Below are 16,052 nucleotides of genomic sequence, written 5' to 3'. Positions count from 1 at the left end.
CCAGAGGGTTCTGTCGAGGGGGAAGTTATGCAGACTAACTCTCCCCACGTGTCGGACCCTTCGCCTCCCGCTCAAGGGACTCACGCTAAGTACATCAGGGACGCCCAAAGCGATTACTTTGCAGGACATGGCTGCAATCATGAATAATACCCTGTCAGAGGTATTAGCCAGATTGCCTGAATTAAGAGGCAAGCGCGATAGCTCTGGGGTTAGACGAGATACAGAGCGCGTAGATGCTGTAAGAGCCATGTCCGATACTGCGTCACAATATGCAGAACCTGAGGACGGAGAGCTTCAGTCTGTGGGTGACATCTCTGACTTGGCGAAACCTGATTCAGAGATTTCTAATTTTAAATTTAAGCTTGAGAACCTCCGTGTATTGCTTGGGGAGGTATTAGCTGCTCTGAATGACTGTGCCAGAGAAATTGTGTAGACTGGATAAATACTATGCAGTGCCGGTGTGTACTGATGTTTTTCCAATACCTAAAAGGCTTACAGAAATTATTAGTAAGGAGTGGGATAGACCCGGTGTGCCTTTTTCCCCACCTCCTATATTTAGAAAAATGTTTCCAATATACGCCACTACACGGGACTTATGGCAGACAGTCCCTAAGGTGGAGGGAGCAGTTTCTATTTTAGCAAAGCGTACCACTATCCCGGTTGAGGACAGTTGTGCTTTTTCAGATCCAATGGATAAAAAATTAAAGGGTTACCTTAAGAAAATTTTTATTCAACAAGGTTTTATTTTACAGCCCCTTGCATGCTTTGCGCCTGTCACTGCTGCGGCGGCGTTCTGGTTTGAGGCCCTGGAAGAGGCCATCCATACAGCTCCATTGACTGAAATCATTGACAAGCTTAGAACTCTTAAGCTAGCTAACTCATTTGTTTCTGATGCCATTGTTCATTTGACTAAACTAATGGCTAAGAATTCTGGATTCGCCATCCAGGCGCGTAGGGTGCTTTTGGCTTAAATCCTGGTCAGCTGACGTCACTTCAAAGTCTAAATTACTCAACATTCCTTTCAAGGGGCAGACCTTATTCGGGCCTGCTTTGAAAGAAATTATTGCTGACATTACTGGAGGTAAGGGTCATACCCTTCCTCAGGACAGGGCCAAATCAAAGGCCAAACAGTCTAATTTTCGTGCATTTCGAAATTTCAAGGCAGGTGCAGCATCAACTTCCTCTGCTTCAAAACAAGAGGGAACTTTTGCTCAATCCAAGCAGGCCTGGAAACCTAACCAGTCCTGGAACAAGGGCAAGCAGGCCAGAAAGCCTGCTGCTGCCTCCAAGACAGCATGAAGGAACGGCCCCCTATCCGGCAACGGATCTAGTAGGGGGCAGACTTTCTCTCCCCCAAGAATTTTTACAAAGGTTCTGGGCTCACTTCTGGCGGTTCTAAGACCGCGAGGCATAGCGGTGGCTCCTTATCTAGACGACATCCTGATACAGGCGTCAAGCTTTCAAATTGCCAAGTCTCATACAGAGATAGTCCTGGCATTTCTGAGGTCGCATGGGTGGAAAGTGAACGAAGAAAAGAGTTCTCTATCTCCTCTCACAAGGGTTTCCTTCCTAGGGACCCTTATAGATTCTGTAGAAATTAAAATTTACCTGACGGAGTCCAGGTTATCAAAACATCTATATGCTTGCCGTGTTCTTCACTCCATTCCGTGCCCCACAGTGGCTCAGTGCATGGAAGTAATCGGCTTAATGGTAGCGGCAATGGACATAGTGCCATTTGCGCGCCTGCATCTCAGACCGCTGCAATTATACATGCTCAGTCAGTGGAATGGGGATTACACAGATTTGTCCCCTCTACTAAATCTGGATCAGGAAACCAGAGATTCTCTTCTCTGGTGGTTATCTCGGGTCCATCTATCCAAGGGTATGACCTTTCGAAGACCAGATTGGACAATTGTAACAACAGATGCCAGCCTTCTAGGTTGGGGTGCAGTCTGGAATTCCCTGAAGGCTCAGGGTTCATGGACTCAGGAGGAGAAACTCCTCCCAATAAATATTTTGGAGTTAAGAGCAATATTCAATGCTCTTCTAGCTTGGCCTCAGTTAGCAACACTGAGGTTCATCAGATTTCAGTCGGACAACATCACGACTGTGGCTTACATCAACCATCAAGGGCGAACCAGGAGTTCCCTAGCGATGTCAGAAGTCTCCAAGATAATTCGCTGGGCAGAGACTCACTCTTGCCTACTATCAGCAATCCATATCCCAGGTGTAGAGAACTGGGAGGCGGATTTTCTAAGTAGTCAGTCTTTTCATCCGGGGGAGTGGGAACTCCATCCGGAGGTGTTTGCTCAATTGGTTCACCGTTGGGGCAAACCAGAACTGGATCTCATGGCGTCTCGCCAGAACGCCAAGCTTCCTTGTTACGGATCCAGGTCCAGGGACCCAGAAGCGGCACTGATAGATGCTCTAGCAGCGCCTTGGTTCTTCAACCTGGCTTATGTGTTTCCACAGTTTCCTCTGCTCCCTCGACTGATTGCCAAAATCAAACATGAGAGAGCATTGGTGATCTTGATAGCGCCTGCGGGGCCACGCAGGACCTGGTATGCAGACCTAGTGGACATGTCATCCTTTCCACCATGGACTCTGCCTCTGAGACAAGACCTTCTAATACAAGGTCCTTTCAATCATCCAAATCTAATTTCTCTGAGACTGACTGCATGGAGATTGAACGCTTGATCCTATCAAAGCGTGGCTTCTCCGAGTCAGTCATTGATACCTTAATACAGGCACGAAAGCCTGTCTCCAGGAAAATTTACCACAAGATATGGCGTAAATATCTTCATTGGTGTGAATCCAAGAATTACTCATGGAGTAGGGTTAGGATTCCTAGGATATTGTCCTTCCTCCAAGAGGGTTTGGAGAAAGGATTATCAGCTAGTTCTTTAAAGGGACAGATTTCTGCTCTGTCTATTCTTTTACACAAGCGTCTGGCAGAAGTTCCAGACGTTCAAGCATTTTGTCAGGCTTTAGTTAGAATTAAGCCTGTGTTTAAGAACCAAGTTTAAGCTCCATGGAGGAGCAACAGGTTTAAAGTTCTTCAAGGGTTTCCGTTTGAACCCCTTCATTCTATTGATATCAAACTTCTATCATGGAAAGTTCTGTTTCTGATGGCTATTTCCTCGGCTCGAAGAGTCTCTGAGTTATCTGCCTTACATTGTGATTCTCCTTATCTGATCTTTCATTCAGATAAAGTAGTTCTGCGTACAAAACCTGGGTTTCTTCTGTTATGTGTGATCAGTCCACGGGTCATCATTACTTCTGGGATATAACTCCTCCCCAACAGGAAATGCAAGAGGATTCACCCAGCAGAGCTGCATATAGCTCCTCCCCTCTACGTCAGTCCCAGTCATTCTCTTGCACCCAACGACTAGATAGGATGTGTGAGAGGACTATGGTGATTATACTTAGTTTTTATGACTTCAATCAAAAGTTTGTTATTTTAAAATAGCACCGGAGCGTGTTATTACTTCTCTGGCAGAGTTTGAGGAAGAATCTGTCAGAGTTTTTTACTATGATTTTAACCGGAGTAGTTAAGATCATATTGCTGTTCTCGGCCATCTGAGGGAGGTAAAGGCTTCAGATCAGGGGACAGCGGGCAGATGAATCTGCATTGAGGTATGTAGCAGTTTTTATTTTCTGAATGGAATTGATGAGAAAATCCTGCCATACCGTTAAAATGACATGTATGTATACACTTCAGTATTCTGGGGATGGTATTTCACCGGAACTACTCTGTTAAAGGTCACTAATCCTTTTTAATAACTATTTATCATGTTAAACGTTTTTGCTGGAATGTAGAATCGTTTACATTGCTGAGGTACTGTGTGAATAAATATTTGGGCATTATTTTCCACTTGGCAGTTTTTTTGCTTTAATTGTGACAGTTTCGTTTCTCTTCACTGCTGTGTGGGAGAGGGAGGGGCCGTTTTTGGCGCTCTTTGCTACGCATCAAAAAATACTTTTATATTTCCTGCATGATCCGGTTCATCTCTGATAGATCACAGGGGTCTTCAAACTTCTTTGAAGGGAGGTAAATTCTCTCAGCAGAGCTGTGAGAATTCTTATAGTGACTGTGAATAAAAACGTTGCTTTGTATTTTTTATGTCAAATTTAATTATTGTTATTTTACTAATGGGAACAAACCTTTGCTAAAAGTTTTGTGGTTTTAAAGTTTGATGCTATAACTGTTTTTCAGTTCATTATTTCAACTGTCATTTAATCGTTAGTACCTCTTTGAGGCACAGTACGTTTTTTGCTAAAAAAGATTATAACCAAGTTGTAAGTTTTTTTGCTAGTGTGTTAAACATGTCTGACTCAGAGGAAGATATCTGTGTCATTTGTTCCAATGCCAAGGTGGAGCCCAATAGAAATTTATGTACTAACTGTATTGATGCTACCTTAAATAAAAGTCAATCTGTACAATGTGAACAAATTTCACCAAACAGCGAGGGGAGAGTTATGCCGACTAACTCGCCTCACGCGGCAGTACCTGCATCTCCCGCCCGGGAGGTGCGTGATATTTTGGCGCCTAGTACATCTGGGCGGCCATTACAGTTAACATTACAAGATATGGCTACTGTTATGACTGAAGTTTTGTCTAAATTACCAGAACTAAGAGGCAAGCGTGATCACTCTGGGGTGAGAACAGAGTGCGCTGACAATGCTAGGGCCATGTCTGATACTGCGTCACAGCTCGCAGAGCATGAGGACGGAGAGCTTCATTCTGTGGGTGACGGTTCTGATCCAAACAGATTGGACTCAGATATTTCAAATTTTAAATTTAAATTGGAGAACCTCCGTGTATTACTAGGGGAGGTCTTAGCAGCTCTCAACGATTGTAACACCGTTGCAATACCAGAGAAACTGTGTAGGTTGGATAAATACTTTGCGGTACCGGCGAGTACTGACGTTTTTCCTATACCTAAGAGACTAACTGAAATTGTTACTAAGGAGTGGGATAGACCCGGTGTGCCGTTCTCACCCCCTCCAATATTTAGAAAGATGTTTCCAATAGACGCCACCACTCGGGACTTATGGCAAACGGTCCCCAAGGTGGAGGGAGCAGTTTCTACTTTAGCTAAGCGTACCACTATCCCGGTGGAGGATAGCTGTGCTTTCTCAGATCCAATGGATAAAAAATTAGAGGGTTACCTTAAGAAAATGTTTGTTCAACAAGGTTTTATATTACAACCCCTTGCATGTATCGCGCCGATTACGGCTGCGGCAGCATTTTGGATTGAGTCGCTTGAAGAGAACCTTAGTTCATCTACGCTAGACGACATTACGGACAGGCTTAGAGTCCTTAAACTAGCTAATTCCTTCATTTCGGAGGCCGTAGTACATTTAACCAAACTTACGGCTAAGAACTCAGGATTCGCCATACAGGCACGTAGGGCGCTGTGGCTAAAATCCTGGTCAGCTGATGTTACTTCTAAGTCCAAATTACTTAATATACCTTTCAAGGGGCAGTCTTTATTTGGGCCCGGTTTGAAAGAGATTATCGCTGACATTACAGGAGGTAAGGGCCACGCCCTACCTCAAGACAAAGCCAAAGCTAAGGCTAGACAGTCTAATTTTCGTCCCTTTCGGAACTTCAAAACAGGAGCAGCATCAACCTCCACTGCACCAAAACAGGAAGGAGCTGTTGCTCGTTACAGGCAAGGCTGGAAGCCTAACCAGTCCTGGAACAAGAGCAAGCAGGCCAGGAAACCTGCTGCTGCCCCAAAGACAGCATGAACCGAGAGCCCCCGATCCGGGACCGGATCTAGTGGGGGGCAGACTCTCTCTCTTCGCCCAGGCCTGGGCAAGAGATGTTCAGGATCCCTGGGCACTAGAGATCATATCTCAGGGATACCTTCTAGACTTCAAATTATCTCCCCCAAGGGGGAGATTTCATCTGTCAAGGTTGTCAACAAACCAGATAAAGAAAGAAGCGTTTCTACGCTGCGTACAAGATCTGTTAATAATGGGAGTGATCCATCCGGTTCCGCGGTCGGAACAAGGACAAGGGTTCTACTCAAACCTGTTTGTGGTTCCCAAAAGAGAGGGAACTTTCAGGCCAATCTTAGATTTAAAGATTCTAAACAAATTCCTAAGAGTTCCATCGTTCAAAATGGAAACTATTCGGACAATCTTACCCATGATCCAAGAGGGTCAGTACATGACCACAGTGGATTTAAAGGATGCTTACCTTCACATACCGATCCACAAAGATCATCACCGGTATCTAAGGTTTGCCTTCTTAGACAGGCACTACCAGTTTGTAGCTCTTCCATTCGGATTGGCTACGGCTCCAAGAATCTTCACAAAGGTTCTGGGTGCCCTTCTGGCGGTACTAAGACCGCGAGGGATTTCGGTAGCTCCATACCTAGACGACATTCTAATACAAGCTTCAAGCTTTCAAACTGCCAAGTCTCATACAGAGTTAGTTCTGGCATTTCTAAGGTCGCATGGATGGAAAGTGAACGAAAAGAAGAGTTCTCTTTTTCCTCTCACAAGAGTTCCATTCTTGGGGACTCTTATAGATTCTGTAGAAATGAAGATTTACCTGACAGAGGACAGGTTAACAAAGCTTCAAAATGCATGCCGTGTCCTTCATTCCATTCAACACCCGTCAGTAGCTCAATGCATGGAGGTGATCGGCTTAATGGTAGCGGCAATGGACATAGTACCTTTTGCACGCCTACACCTCAGACCTCTGCAATTATGCATGCTAAGTCAGTGGAATGGGGATTACTCAGATTTGTCCCCTACTCTGAATCTGAATCAAGAGACCAGAAATTCTCTTCTATGGTGGCTTCATCGGCCACACCTGTCCAGGGGGATGCCATTCAGCAGGCCAGACTGGACAATTGTAACAACAGACGCCAGCCTACTAGGTTGGGGCGCTGTCTGGAATTCTCTGAAGGCTCAGGGACTATGGAATCAGGAGGAGAGTCTCCTTCCAATAAACATTCTGGAATTGAGGGCAGTTCTCAATGCCCTTCTAGCTTGGCCCCAATTAACAACTCGGGGGTTCATCAGGTTTCAGTCGGACAACATCACGACTGTAGCTTACATCAACCATCAGGGAGGGACAAGAAGCTCCCTAGCAATGGTGGAAGTATCAAAGATAATTCGCTGGGCAGAGTCTCACTCTTGCCACCTGTCAGCAATCCACATCCCGGGAGTGGAGAACTGGGAGGCGGATTTCTTGAGTCGCCAGACTTTTCATCCGGGGGAGTGGGAACTTCATCCGGAGGTCTTTGCCCAAATACTTCGACGTTGGGGCAAACCAGAGATAGATCTCATGGCGTCTCGCCAGAACGCCAAACTTCCTCGCTACGGGTCCAGATCCAGGGATCCGGGAGCGGTTCTGATAGATGCTTTGACAGCACCTTGGAACTTCGGGATGGCTTATGTGTTTCCACCCTTTCCGCTGCTTCCTCGATTGATTGCCAAAATCAAGCAGGAGAGAGCATCAGTGATTCTAATAGCGCCGGCATGGCCACGCAGGACTTGGTATGCAGATCTAGTGGACATGTCATCCTGTCCGCCTTGGTCTCTACCTCTAAGACAGGACCTTCTGATACAGGGTCCATTCAAACATCAAAATCTAACTTCTCTGAAGCTGACTGCTTGGAAATTGAACGTTTGATTTTATCAAAACGTGGTTTTTCTGAGTCGGTTATTGATACCCTGATACAGGCTAGGAAGCCTGTTACCAGAAAGATTTACCATAAAATATGGCGTAAATACCTATACTGGTGCGAATCCAAACATTACTCCTGGAGTAAGGTTAGGATCTCTAGGATATTGTCTTTTCTACAAGAAGGGTTAGAAAAGGGTTTATCAGCTAGTTCATTAAAGGGACAGATTTCAGCTCTGTCCATCTTGTTACACAGGCGTCTGTCAGAAAATCCAGACGTCCAGGCTTTTTGTCAGGCTTTGGCTAGGATCAAGCCTGTGTTTAAAGCTGTTGCTCCGCCATGGAGTTTAAACTTAGTTCTTAACGTTTTACAGGGTGTTCCATTTGAACCCCTTCATTCCATTGATATAAAATTGTTATCTTGGAAAGTTCTGTTTTTAATGGCTATTTCCTCGGCTCGAAGAGTCTCTGAGTTATCAGCCTTACATTGTGATTCTCCTTATCTGATTTTTCACTCAGACAAGGTAGTTCTGCGTACTAAACCTGGGTTCTTACCTAAGGTGGTCACTAACAGGAATATCAATCAAGAGATTGTTGTTCCATCCTTGTGTCCAAATCCTTCTTCAAAGAAGGAACGTCTTCTACACAATCTGGATGTAGTTCGTGCCCTCAAGTTCTACTTGCAGGCAACTAAAGATTTTCGCCAAACTTCTTCCCTGTTTGTCGTTTATTCTGGACAGAGGAGAGGTCAAAAAGCTTCTGCTACCTCTCTCTCTTTTTGGCTTCGTAGCATAATACGTTTAGCCTATGAGACTGCTGGTCAGCAGCCTCCTGAAAGAATTACAGCTCACTCCACTAGAGCTGTGGCTTCCACTTGGGCCTTTAAGAATGAGGCCTCTGTTGAACAGATTTGCAAGGCTGCAACTTGGTCTTCGCTTCATACTTTTTCCAAATTTTACAAATTTGACACTTTTGCTTCTTCGGAGGCTATTTTTGGGAGAAAGGTTCTTCAGGCAGTGGTTCCTTCTATATAATGAGCCTGCCTATCCCTCCCGTCATCCGTGTACTTTTGCTTTGGTATTGGTATCCCAGAAGTAATGATGACCCGTGGACTGATCACACATAACAGAAGAAAACATAATTTATGCTTACCTGATAAATTCCTTTCTTCTGTTGTGTGATCAGTCCACGGCCCGCCCTGTTTTAAGGCAGGTAAATATCTTTTAAATTATACTCCAGTCACCACTTCACCCTTGGTTACTCCTTTCTCGTTGATTCTTGGTCGAATGACTGGGACTGACGTAGAGGGGAGGAGCTATATGCAGCTCTGCTGGGTGAATCCTCTTGCATTTCCTGTTGGGGAGGAGTTATATCCCAGAAGTAATGATGACCCGTGGACTGATCACACAACAGAAGAAAGGAATTTATCAGGTAAGCATAAATTATGTTTTTTACCCAAGGTGGTTTCTAACAAGAATATCAATCAACAGATTGTTGTTCCATCATTGTGTCCTAATCCTTCTTCGAAGAAGGAACGTCTTTTGCATAATCTAGACGTAGTGCGTGCCTTGAAGTTTTACTTACAAGCTACTAAGGATTTTCGTCAAACATCTAACCTGTTTGTGGTTTACTCTGAACAGAGGAGAGGTCAGAAGGCCTCGGCAACCTCTTTCTTTTTGGCTTCGGAGTATTATCCGTTTAGCCTATGAGACTGCTGGACAGCAGCCCCCTGAAAGGATTACAGCTCATTCTACTAGAGCTGTGGCTTCCACCTGGGCCTTTAAAAATGAGGCTTCTGTTGAACAGATTTGCAAGGCTGCGACTTGGTCTTCGCTTCATACCTTTTCAAAATTTTACAAATTTGATACTTTTGCTTCTTAAGAGGCTGTTTTTGGGAGAAAGGTTCTACAGGCAGTGGTTCCTTCCGTTTAAGTTCCTGCCTTGTCCCTCCCATCATCCGTGTACTTTAGCTTTGGTATTGGTATCCCACAAGTAATGGATGATCCGTGGACTGGATACACTTAACAAGAGAAAACATCATTTATGCTTACCTGATAAATTTATTTCTCTTTTAGTGTATCCAGTCCACGGCCCGCCCTGTCCTTTTAAGGCAGGTCTAAATTTTAATTAAACTACAGTCACCACTGCACCCTATGGTTTCTCCTTTCTCGGCTTGTTTCGGTCGAATGACTGGATATGGCAGTGAGGGGAGGAGCTATATAGCAGCTCTGCTGTGGGTGATCCTCTTGCAACTTCCTGTTGGGAAGGAGAATATCCCACAAGTAATGGATGATCCGTGGACTGGATACACTACAAGAGAAATAAATTTATCAGGTAAGCATAAATTATGATTTTTCCTTTTCCAAACAATCCGAAATTCCCTCAATAATATTAACTTTAATTAATCCTAATAAATAAAGCTGGGCAGGTTTTCAAGATGGACATAGAGCTGTTTCAATCTCAGGAAGAGCAGACAAAGAAAACAAGGGGGGGGGGGGTAATGTAGCGTTCCAGCTCACCAGGTCTGATATAGCTCTTGTAGGTGTCAGAAAAACCCTTATAGGTCATCATTTTGTAAGAAGACACATGATTACAGTGACACAACCCATTGCTTATTTCTTGGGCTGTGGTTTAGGGAAGCTCTGTAAATTAACACAAGGACATAATTTCATTCATTAAAGCTTACTCCAAGTATTCTTCTATAGAGCTAAGGTTATTAGGCATTTTGTTCCTCTGAAATGTAAGTTCTCTGTGTCTGACTTGTTGGTTGGTGTCAGCACTACAGTACTAAAAAACATTTACATTTCTTAGATTCAAGGAGGATGAGCTCTTCGGGCACGTCGGGAAACGCTCAGTCATCCCAGGCAATGAGCCGCCCCTCACAGCCTCAACAAGCAAATATGCCACCTTCTGCAGCAAACGCAGCACCGTCACAAGCTACCATCCATGTGCTGCCCACAGGTAAAGCCCAGTGAGGGCATTTATTACAAATTATTGCAGATCATATGATTTATATGATGAATGTAAATCTCTTAAAGTACTACAGTACATCATAAATAAGGCTTTTCTTGCCCAGCCCACTGCATTTCCTCAGGGTAGTGCTTTCTGTGTATTGTAATTTGCAAATGATGGCAGCACACACATTACTTTTGCATTACAGCTCAAACAACGGTTAATGTAAATCAGAGGTCTGTTCCTCAGCCACCAGCAAGGGTTATGTCTGCACCACGAGCACCAAACACTCAGCAAATGGTTTACACAACTGCTCTCTCCACTACTCCATCTCAAACACCTGGGCGGAACACAATCATGCAGAACCAGAATCTGCGCCAAGTCAGCCCACAAACTGGAGGTGAGTCTGCTCCATTGTCCAAGAAAACCAAGCACTATGCATGTACCCTTTAGGTTAGAGACGCATACTGGTTTGCTACACTGCACTATGTCTACTGGACAATAGAAGATTGTAAATATGAAGATGGTTTGTTCTGCTACAATTAAACTTTTTTTTTTTTTTTTTTTTTTGTCTTTTCTTTTAAGGAATGCCTGTCCGAATGCCGCAAGCTGCTACATACGTAGTAAATAGCGGAATGTCTGTAGGTTCATCAGGGCCACAGCTGACTGTTCATCACCGTCCTCAGGTAAATGCACACAGACCTCTTTAGCAGTCGTGTCTGGTATAATGGCTATTGGCCTTAGGGTAGCTATGGCTGCACAACTCTTTCTATGTATTTTAGCTAAATTGCCATAAATTGCAAAAGACTTTGAAAATATGAGAGTATAGCAGCTCATTTTCTTCCTGTGTGTGTAAAACAAGAAAAAATAAAAACATTTTGTCAAGCTCTCCTCTTAAAAAATGTACTTCTAATTCCACAGGAACAAGGAAGACCAATCCACCCAGCACCATTACCTGAGGCTCCCCAACCTCCACGCCTTCCTCCTGAAGCAAGTAACACTTCTGCTCCTCAGAAACCCCACCTTAAGCTCGCCCGAGTACAAAGCCAGAACGGAATTGTTCTCTCCTGGAGCGTATTGGAAGTAGATCGCACTTGTGCAGCAGTGGACAGCTACCACCTGTATGCTTATCACGAAGACCCAGCAGCCACATCTTCATCACAATGGAAGAAAATTGGAGAAGTGAAAGCATTGCCACTACCTATGGCCTGCACTCTTACACAGTTTGTATCTGGCAGCAAATACTACTTTGCAGTACGAGCTAAGGACATCTATGGTCGCTTTGGTCCATTTTGTGACCCACAGTCTACAGACGTCATTTCAACTCAGAACAGCTAGAAACAAACACAAAGGAACAGACTTTATTTTTGTTTGAGTTTTAAACCTCATGCATGAATTTGACATAACACAAACTACTGGCTTCTTGTTCTGGGACCATTGCAAAGCATTTGCCCAGTATGTATGAGATTCAGTTAATGCCCTGCAAAAATCTTCTTAACCACTCAAAGGAGTTTGGTTTGGTCTGGCTGCTGTGGAATATAACTGAATCAGGCCATTTTCTATTAACTGCAATGATAATGGATAGTGCAAGGGTAGCTGTGCATTCACCAACCGTCAGATGCTATCCTGGGAAGGAGACCTAAAACCTGATTATTGTAGGATGACTTTGTACTATGGGTGCTGTATTATAATGTGGTTATGGATGGGTGTCTAACTGCAACCCTCCATCCACTATAACTTTAGCTCTTATGAGTGGACAAGTATTACAGAGGAAGAAGCTTTGTGTGGGCTGTTCCTACACAGACATAACCTCTATGGTCCCCACTGGCTGGGGATGCATAAACTGAGCAATTATCTGTGGAGTGGAAAGTGATATCAACATGTGGATACTTCTGGGTATTTTTTTTTTTTTTTTTTCTGTATCCCCTTTTTTTTTTTTTTTTTTCCCATTTCTTTTTGTGCCTTAACTTGAAAAGGAATCATTTTAAGAGTTTTGTGGCACTTACTATTTGCTCTTAGCTAACCCATTCATCCTCCTGACCACACACGGTGGGGGGAATCAAATCTGTCTACATCTCTTACGACAAAGATGAGTAGTTTTAATTCTTTTTTTTTTTTATATATATATAATTTTTACACATTACATTCAAGTTGGAGCTAAAGTAGTTCAAGAGCTGAATGAGCGGTCAGTTTTGTTTGGCCTATTGACCATTGCTAGTTTATATAATTACTGTATGTGTGTGTTTTTTGTTGTGTGTTTTTTTTTTTTTTTTTTTAAATGAAAGGAAAAACTCAGAGTGGTCTGAGACCTGAAAGTTTGAGTTGTACAACTTGATTGTGCCTCACTATAAATAAGAAATCTGAATATATTTGGAAATACATGCATGTATTACTTCATATGTACAGCGTATCCTCACCCTTTCCATAGAGGAGACATATTTTTGTATTAGTAAAATTTTTCTTCATGACTGATATAGCTGCAAAACCTTGATACAAACCTTGGCTTTGCCAACACAGGATTAATTCATTTTCTTAGCTGCAGTAACTCAGATGTGCTAAACCTGTAGTGCAAAGCAAGGTCCATAGTAGGACACTGATGGGTTTTTTGTTATGTTTTTTTTTTTTTTTTTTTTTTTTTAAGCGGTAACTGTTATTGTGAAATGTTTAAATCTCTGAAGTAAGCAGCACATCAATATTATGCCGAAATGACAAGCTAAACCAGACGTTGATGGTTTTAAACACCTTGTGCAGTCTTTTCTTCCACTGACCTCTGTCACACACCACCGGCTTGCTTGTCACTGTAAATCTAGAGCAGGCTATTATAGGATTAAAGGGGGGGGGTTCTCTACCTTGCAGGAAATATTGTTACAATGTATGTAAATAAAATATTTTTTACAAACTTGTTCTTTGTCTTTCCTGTGAAAATGGTGCAGTTTTGCTGTTGTAATAGTATAGGCTAGAGCTAACAGATGTGTTCATGTTCTGTTTATAACCTATTGAATTGGCTAAGGTGTGTTTTTTGTTTTTGTTTTTTGTGTTTTTTTTCTTAATCTTAAAAGCTGGAAGGTAAAAAACTGTCACCTTTCTATTTACTATTGGAAAGAACATTTCAGTAAAATCCTGTGATTGGTACCTACAAGTAGTCCATCCAACTGTTATGATTGAACGAACAGAATGAAAATAGATTGAATAGTATTTCTTTTACATGATATGACGAGTCCACGGATTTCATCCTTACTTATGGGATTACGCCTCCTGGTCAGCAGGAGGAAGCAAAGAGCATCACAGCAGAGCTGTGTATATATAGCTCCTCCCTTCCCTCCCACCCCAGTCATTCTCTTTGCCTGTGTTAGTGATAGGAAGAGGTAAAGTGAGGTGGTAGTTTAGATTCTTCAATCAAGAGTTTATTATTTTAATATAGTGCCAGTGAGTGCTATTTTTCTCATGGGTAAAGCTGCAGGCTTTTTAATTATGGGTGCTGAGGAGTTTCTACATTTCTCTGTCTCCCATACTGTTGCTGCCCTACTGATGGTCTTAGCATATATTATCTAAGACCCTGTTTGTCCCCACAGATCTGCAGGAGGTAATCAAAGACTCTCTTCTTCGTGAGGGACAGGTGCAGTCTGCACCAACATTGAGGTATGTACAGTTTTTGTTTCTGGGGAATCAAAATACAAGCTCAGAGCAGACTGGCCATTATTTTCCTCAACAAGGAGGGGTAATCTACTTGCGAGTGTGTGATATGCAAGGATGTTTTCCCCCCTGATATTTTACGGGCTGATATGTTCGGGTAACCTAGGAATTCAGCTGTGAGTGATACCAGGCTTTTTGAATTCTAGTCCGGTCGCATTAAGAGTGGGCTTGACGCTGGGGACATGTGTTGCTATAATCCGGTGCTTATACATGAATATGAAAGGGGGCACATTCTTTATTCAAAAGGAATTTTGAATGAAAGCGGTTGTTTTATTTTGGTGTTTGTATTGCAACTTGTGTAGGCCATGCGGTGCTCCTTATCGGAATTAGATTACGCCCACGAAGGCCGGGGCTTAACATTGCACGCTCTATCGCGCAGTTGGTTTCAAGGTTCCGGCAGTGTACCTCGAGGCTCCGGTGTTTTCCTAAGTCCGCTTGTTTTATTAAACAAAGATTCACAAGCGGTCTTGGGCATTGACTGGATCGTGGGGGCAGGTAGGCGCCACAGCAGAGCTGTGGCGTGGTGCAAGTGTTTTACTATGATGTTTGTAGAGTGTACTCTTATAGGGGTGAGACAGTACATTATAGTGTCCCCTGTTTTTAGACTGTTTTACATTATGGCCATTAAAAACTAAAGAGTTTTTGCAACAATTATTTTTACTAGTTATTGTTATTTTGAAATTGTACCACGACTAATATTGCTATTGCTTGCTGATCTTCAGGAACACACTTGTTCTATGTGTTTAGATGCAATGTGGAACCCGCCATTACTTTTTGTCCCTCATGCACCGAGAGGGCTTTACAATTTAAAGAACAAAATTTCTTTAATGCAAGTGTATCTAAGGATGTTTCTCAGCCTGATGAGATTCAGGGTATGCCACAACTTTCTCCCCAAGCGTCACAACCTTTAACGACCGCCCAAGCGACGCCATGTTCTTAAACAGCGTCCACTTCATTCACTCTGCAGGATATGGCTGCAGTTATGTCATCCACTCTTACAGAAGCTTTATCTAAGTTGCCAATTTTACAGGGCAAACGCAGCAGGACAGAGACTTGTGTAGTTCCTGCGACTTCTGATGCTTTGATGGCCATCTCCGATATACCTTCCCAGGGCTCTGAATTGGGGGGGTAGGGAGGCCATGTCTGAGGGGGAACTGTCTGTCTCAGGAAGTTCATTACCCCCGGCAGAGTCGGACGTCAAGTTCAGATTTAAACTTGAACACCTCCGTCTTTTGCTGCGAGAGGTTTTGATGACTCTGGACGACTGTGACTCTATTGTGGTCCCACCAGAGAAATTAAGTAAAATGGACAAATACTTAGAGGTCCCTTCTTATTCAGATGTTTTTCCGGTTCCCAAGAGAGTTTCGGAAATTGATACGTGGGAATGGTAAAGACAGGGTATCCCCTTCCCCTATTTTTAAGAAGATATACCCTATAGCTGACACCGTTCGGGACTCTTGGCAAACGATCCCTAAGGTGGAGGGAGCTATCTCTACCCTGGCTAAGCGTACGACTATGTCTATTGAGGACAGTTGTGCTTTCAAAGACCCTATGGATGGATAAAAAGTTGGAAGGTCTTCTAAAAAGTTATATGTTCATCAAGGGTTTCTATTACAACCAACGGCCTGCATTGTAACAGTCACAACTGCGGCTGCCTTTTGGTTTGACTCCCTAGAAGAGTCTCTGAAGACTGAGACTCCTTTAGAAGAAATAATGGATAGAATTAAGGCCCTTAAGCTGGCTAATTCTTTTATTACGG

General features: G+C 43.3%; 1 protein-coding gene across 1 annotated transcript in view; it reads left to right on the top strand.

Moving 5' to 3' along the window:
• ATF7IP (activating transcription factor 7 interacting protein) overlaps positions 1-13,499 on the top strand; it is a 207,813-nt gene extending 194,314 nt beyond the window's left edge. Inside the window, exons 13-16 of the mRNA XM_053721339.1 lie at positions 10,460-10,609; positions 10,809-11,000; positions 11,186-11,286; positions 11,522-13,499. Of these exons, the coding sequence (XP_053577314.1) occupies positions 10,460-10,609; positions 10,809-11,000; positions 11,186-11,286; positions 11,522-11,938 (860 nt within the window). The 3' untranslated portion in view covers positions 11,939-13,499. The remainder of the gene's footprint in view (positions 1-10,459; positions 10,610-10,808; positions 11,001-11,185; positions 11,287-11,521) is intronic.
• The last annotated feature ends 2,553 nt before the right edge of the window (positions 13,500-16,052 follow it).

Source organism: Bombina bombina, chromosome 7 (genome assembly GCF_027579735.1).
Source record: "Bombina bombina isolate aBomBom1 chromosome 7, aBomBom1.pri, whole genome shotgun sequence".
Lineage (NCBI taxonomy): Eukaryota > Metazoa > Chordata > Amphibia > Anura > Bombinatoridae > Bombina > Bombina bombina.
The sequence above is the reverse complement of the archived record's forward strand: the minus strand, read 5'-3'. Positions and strand labels throughout refer to the sequence as shown.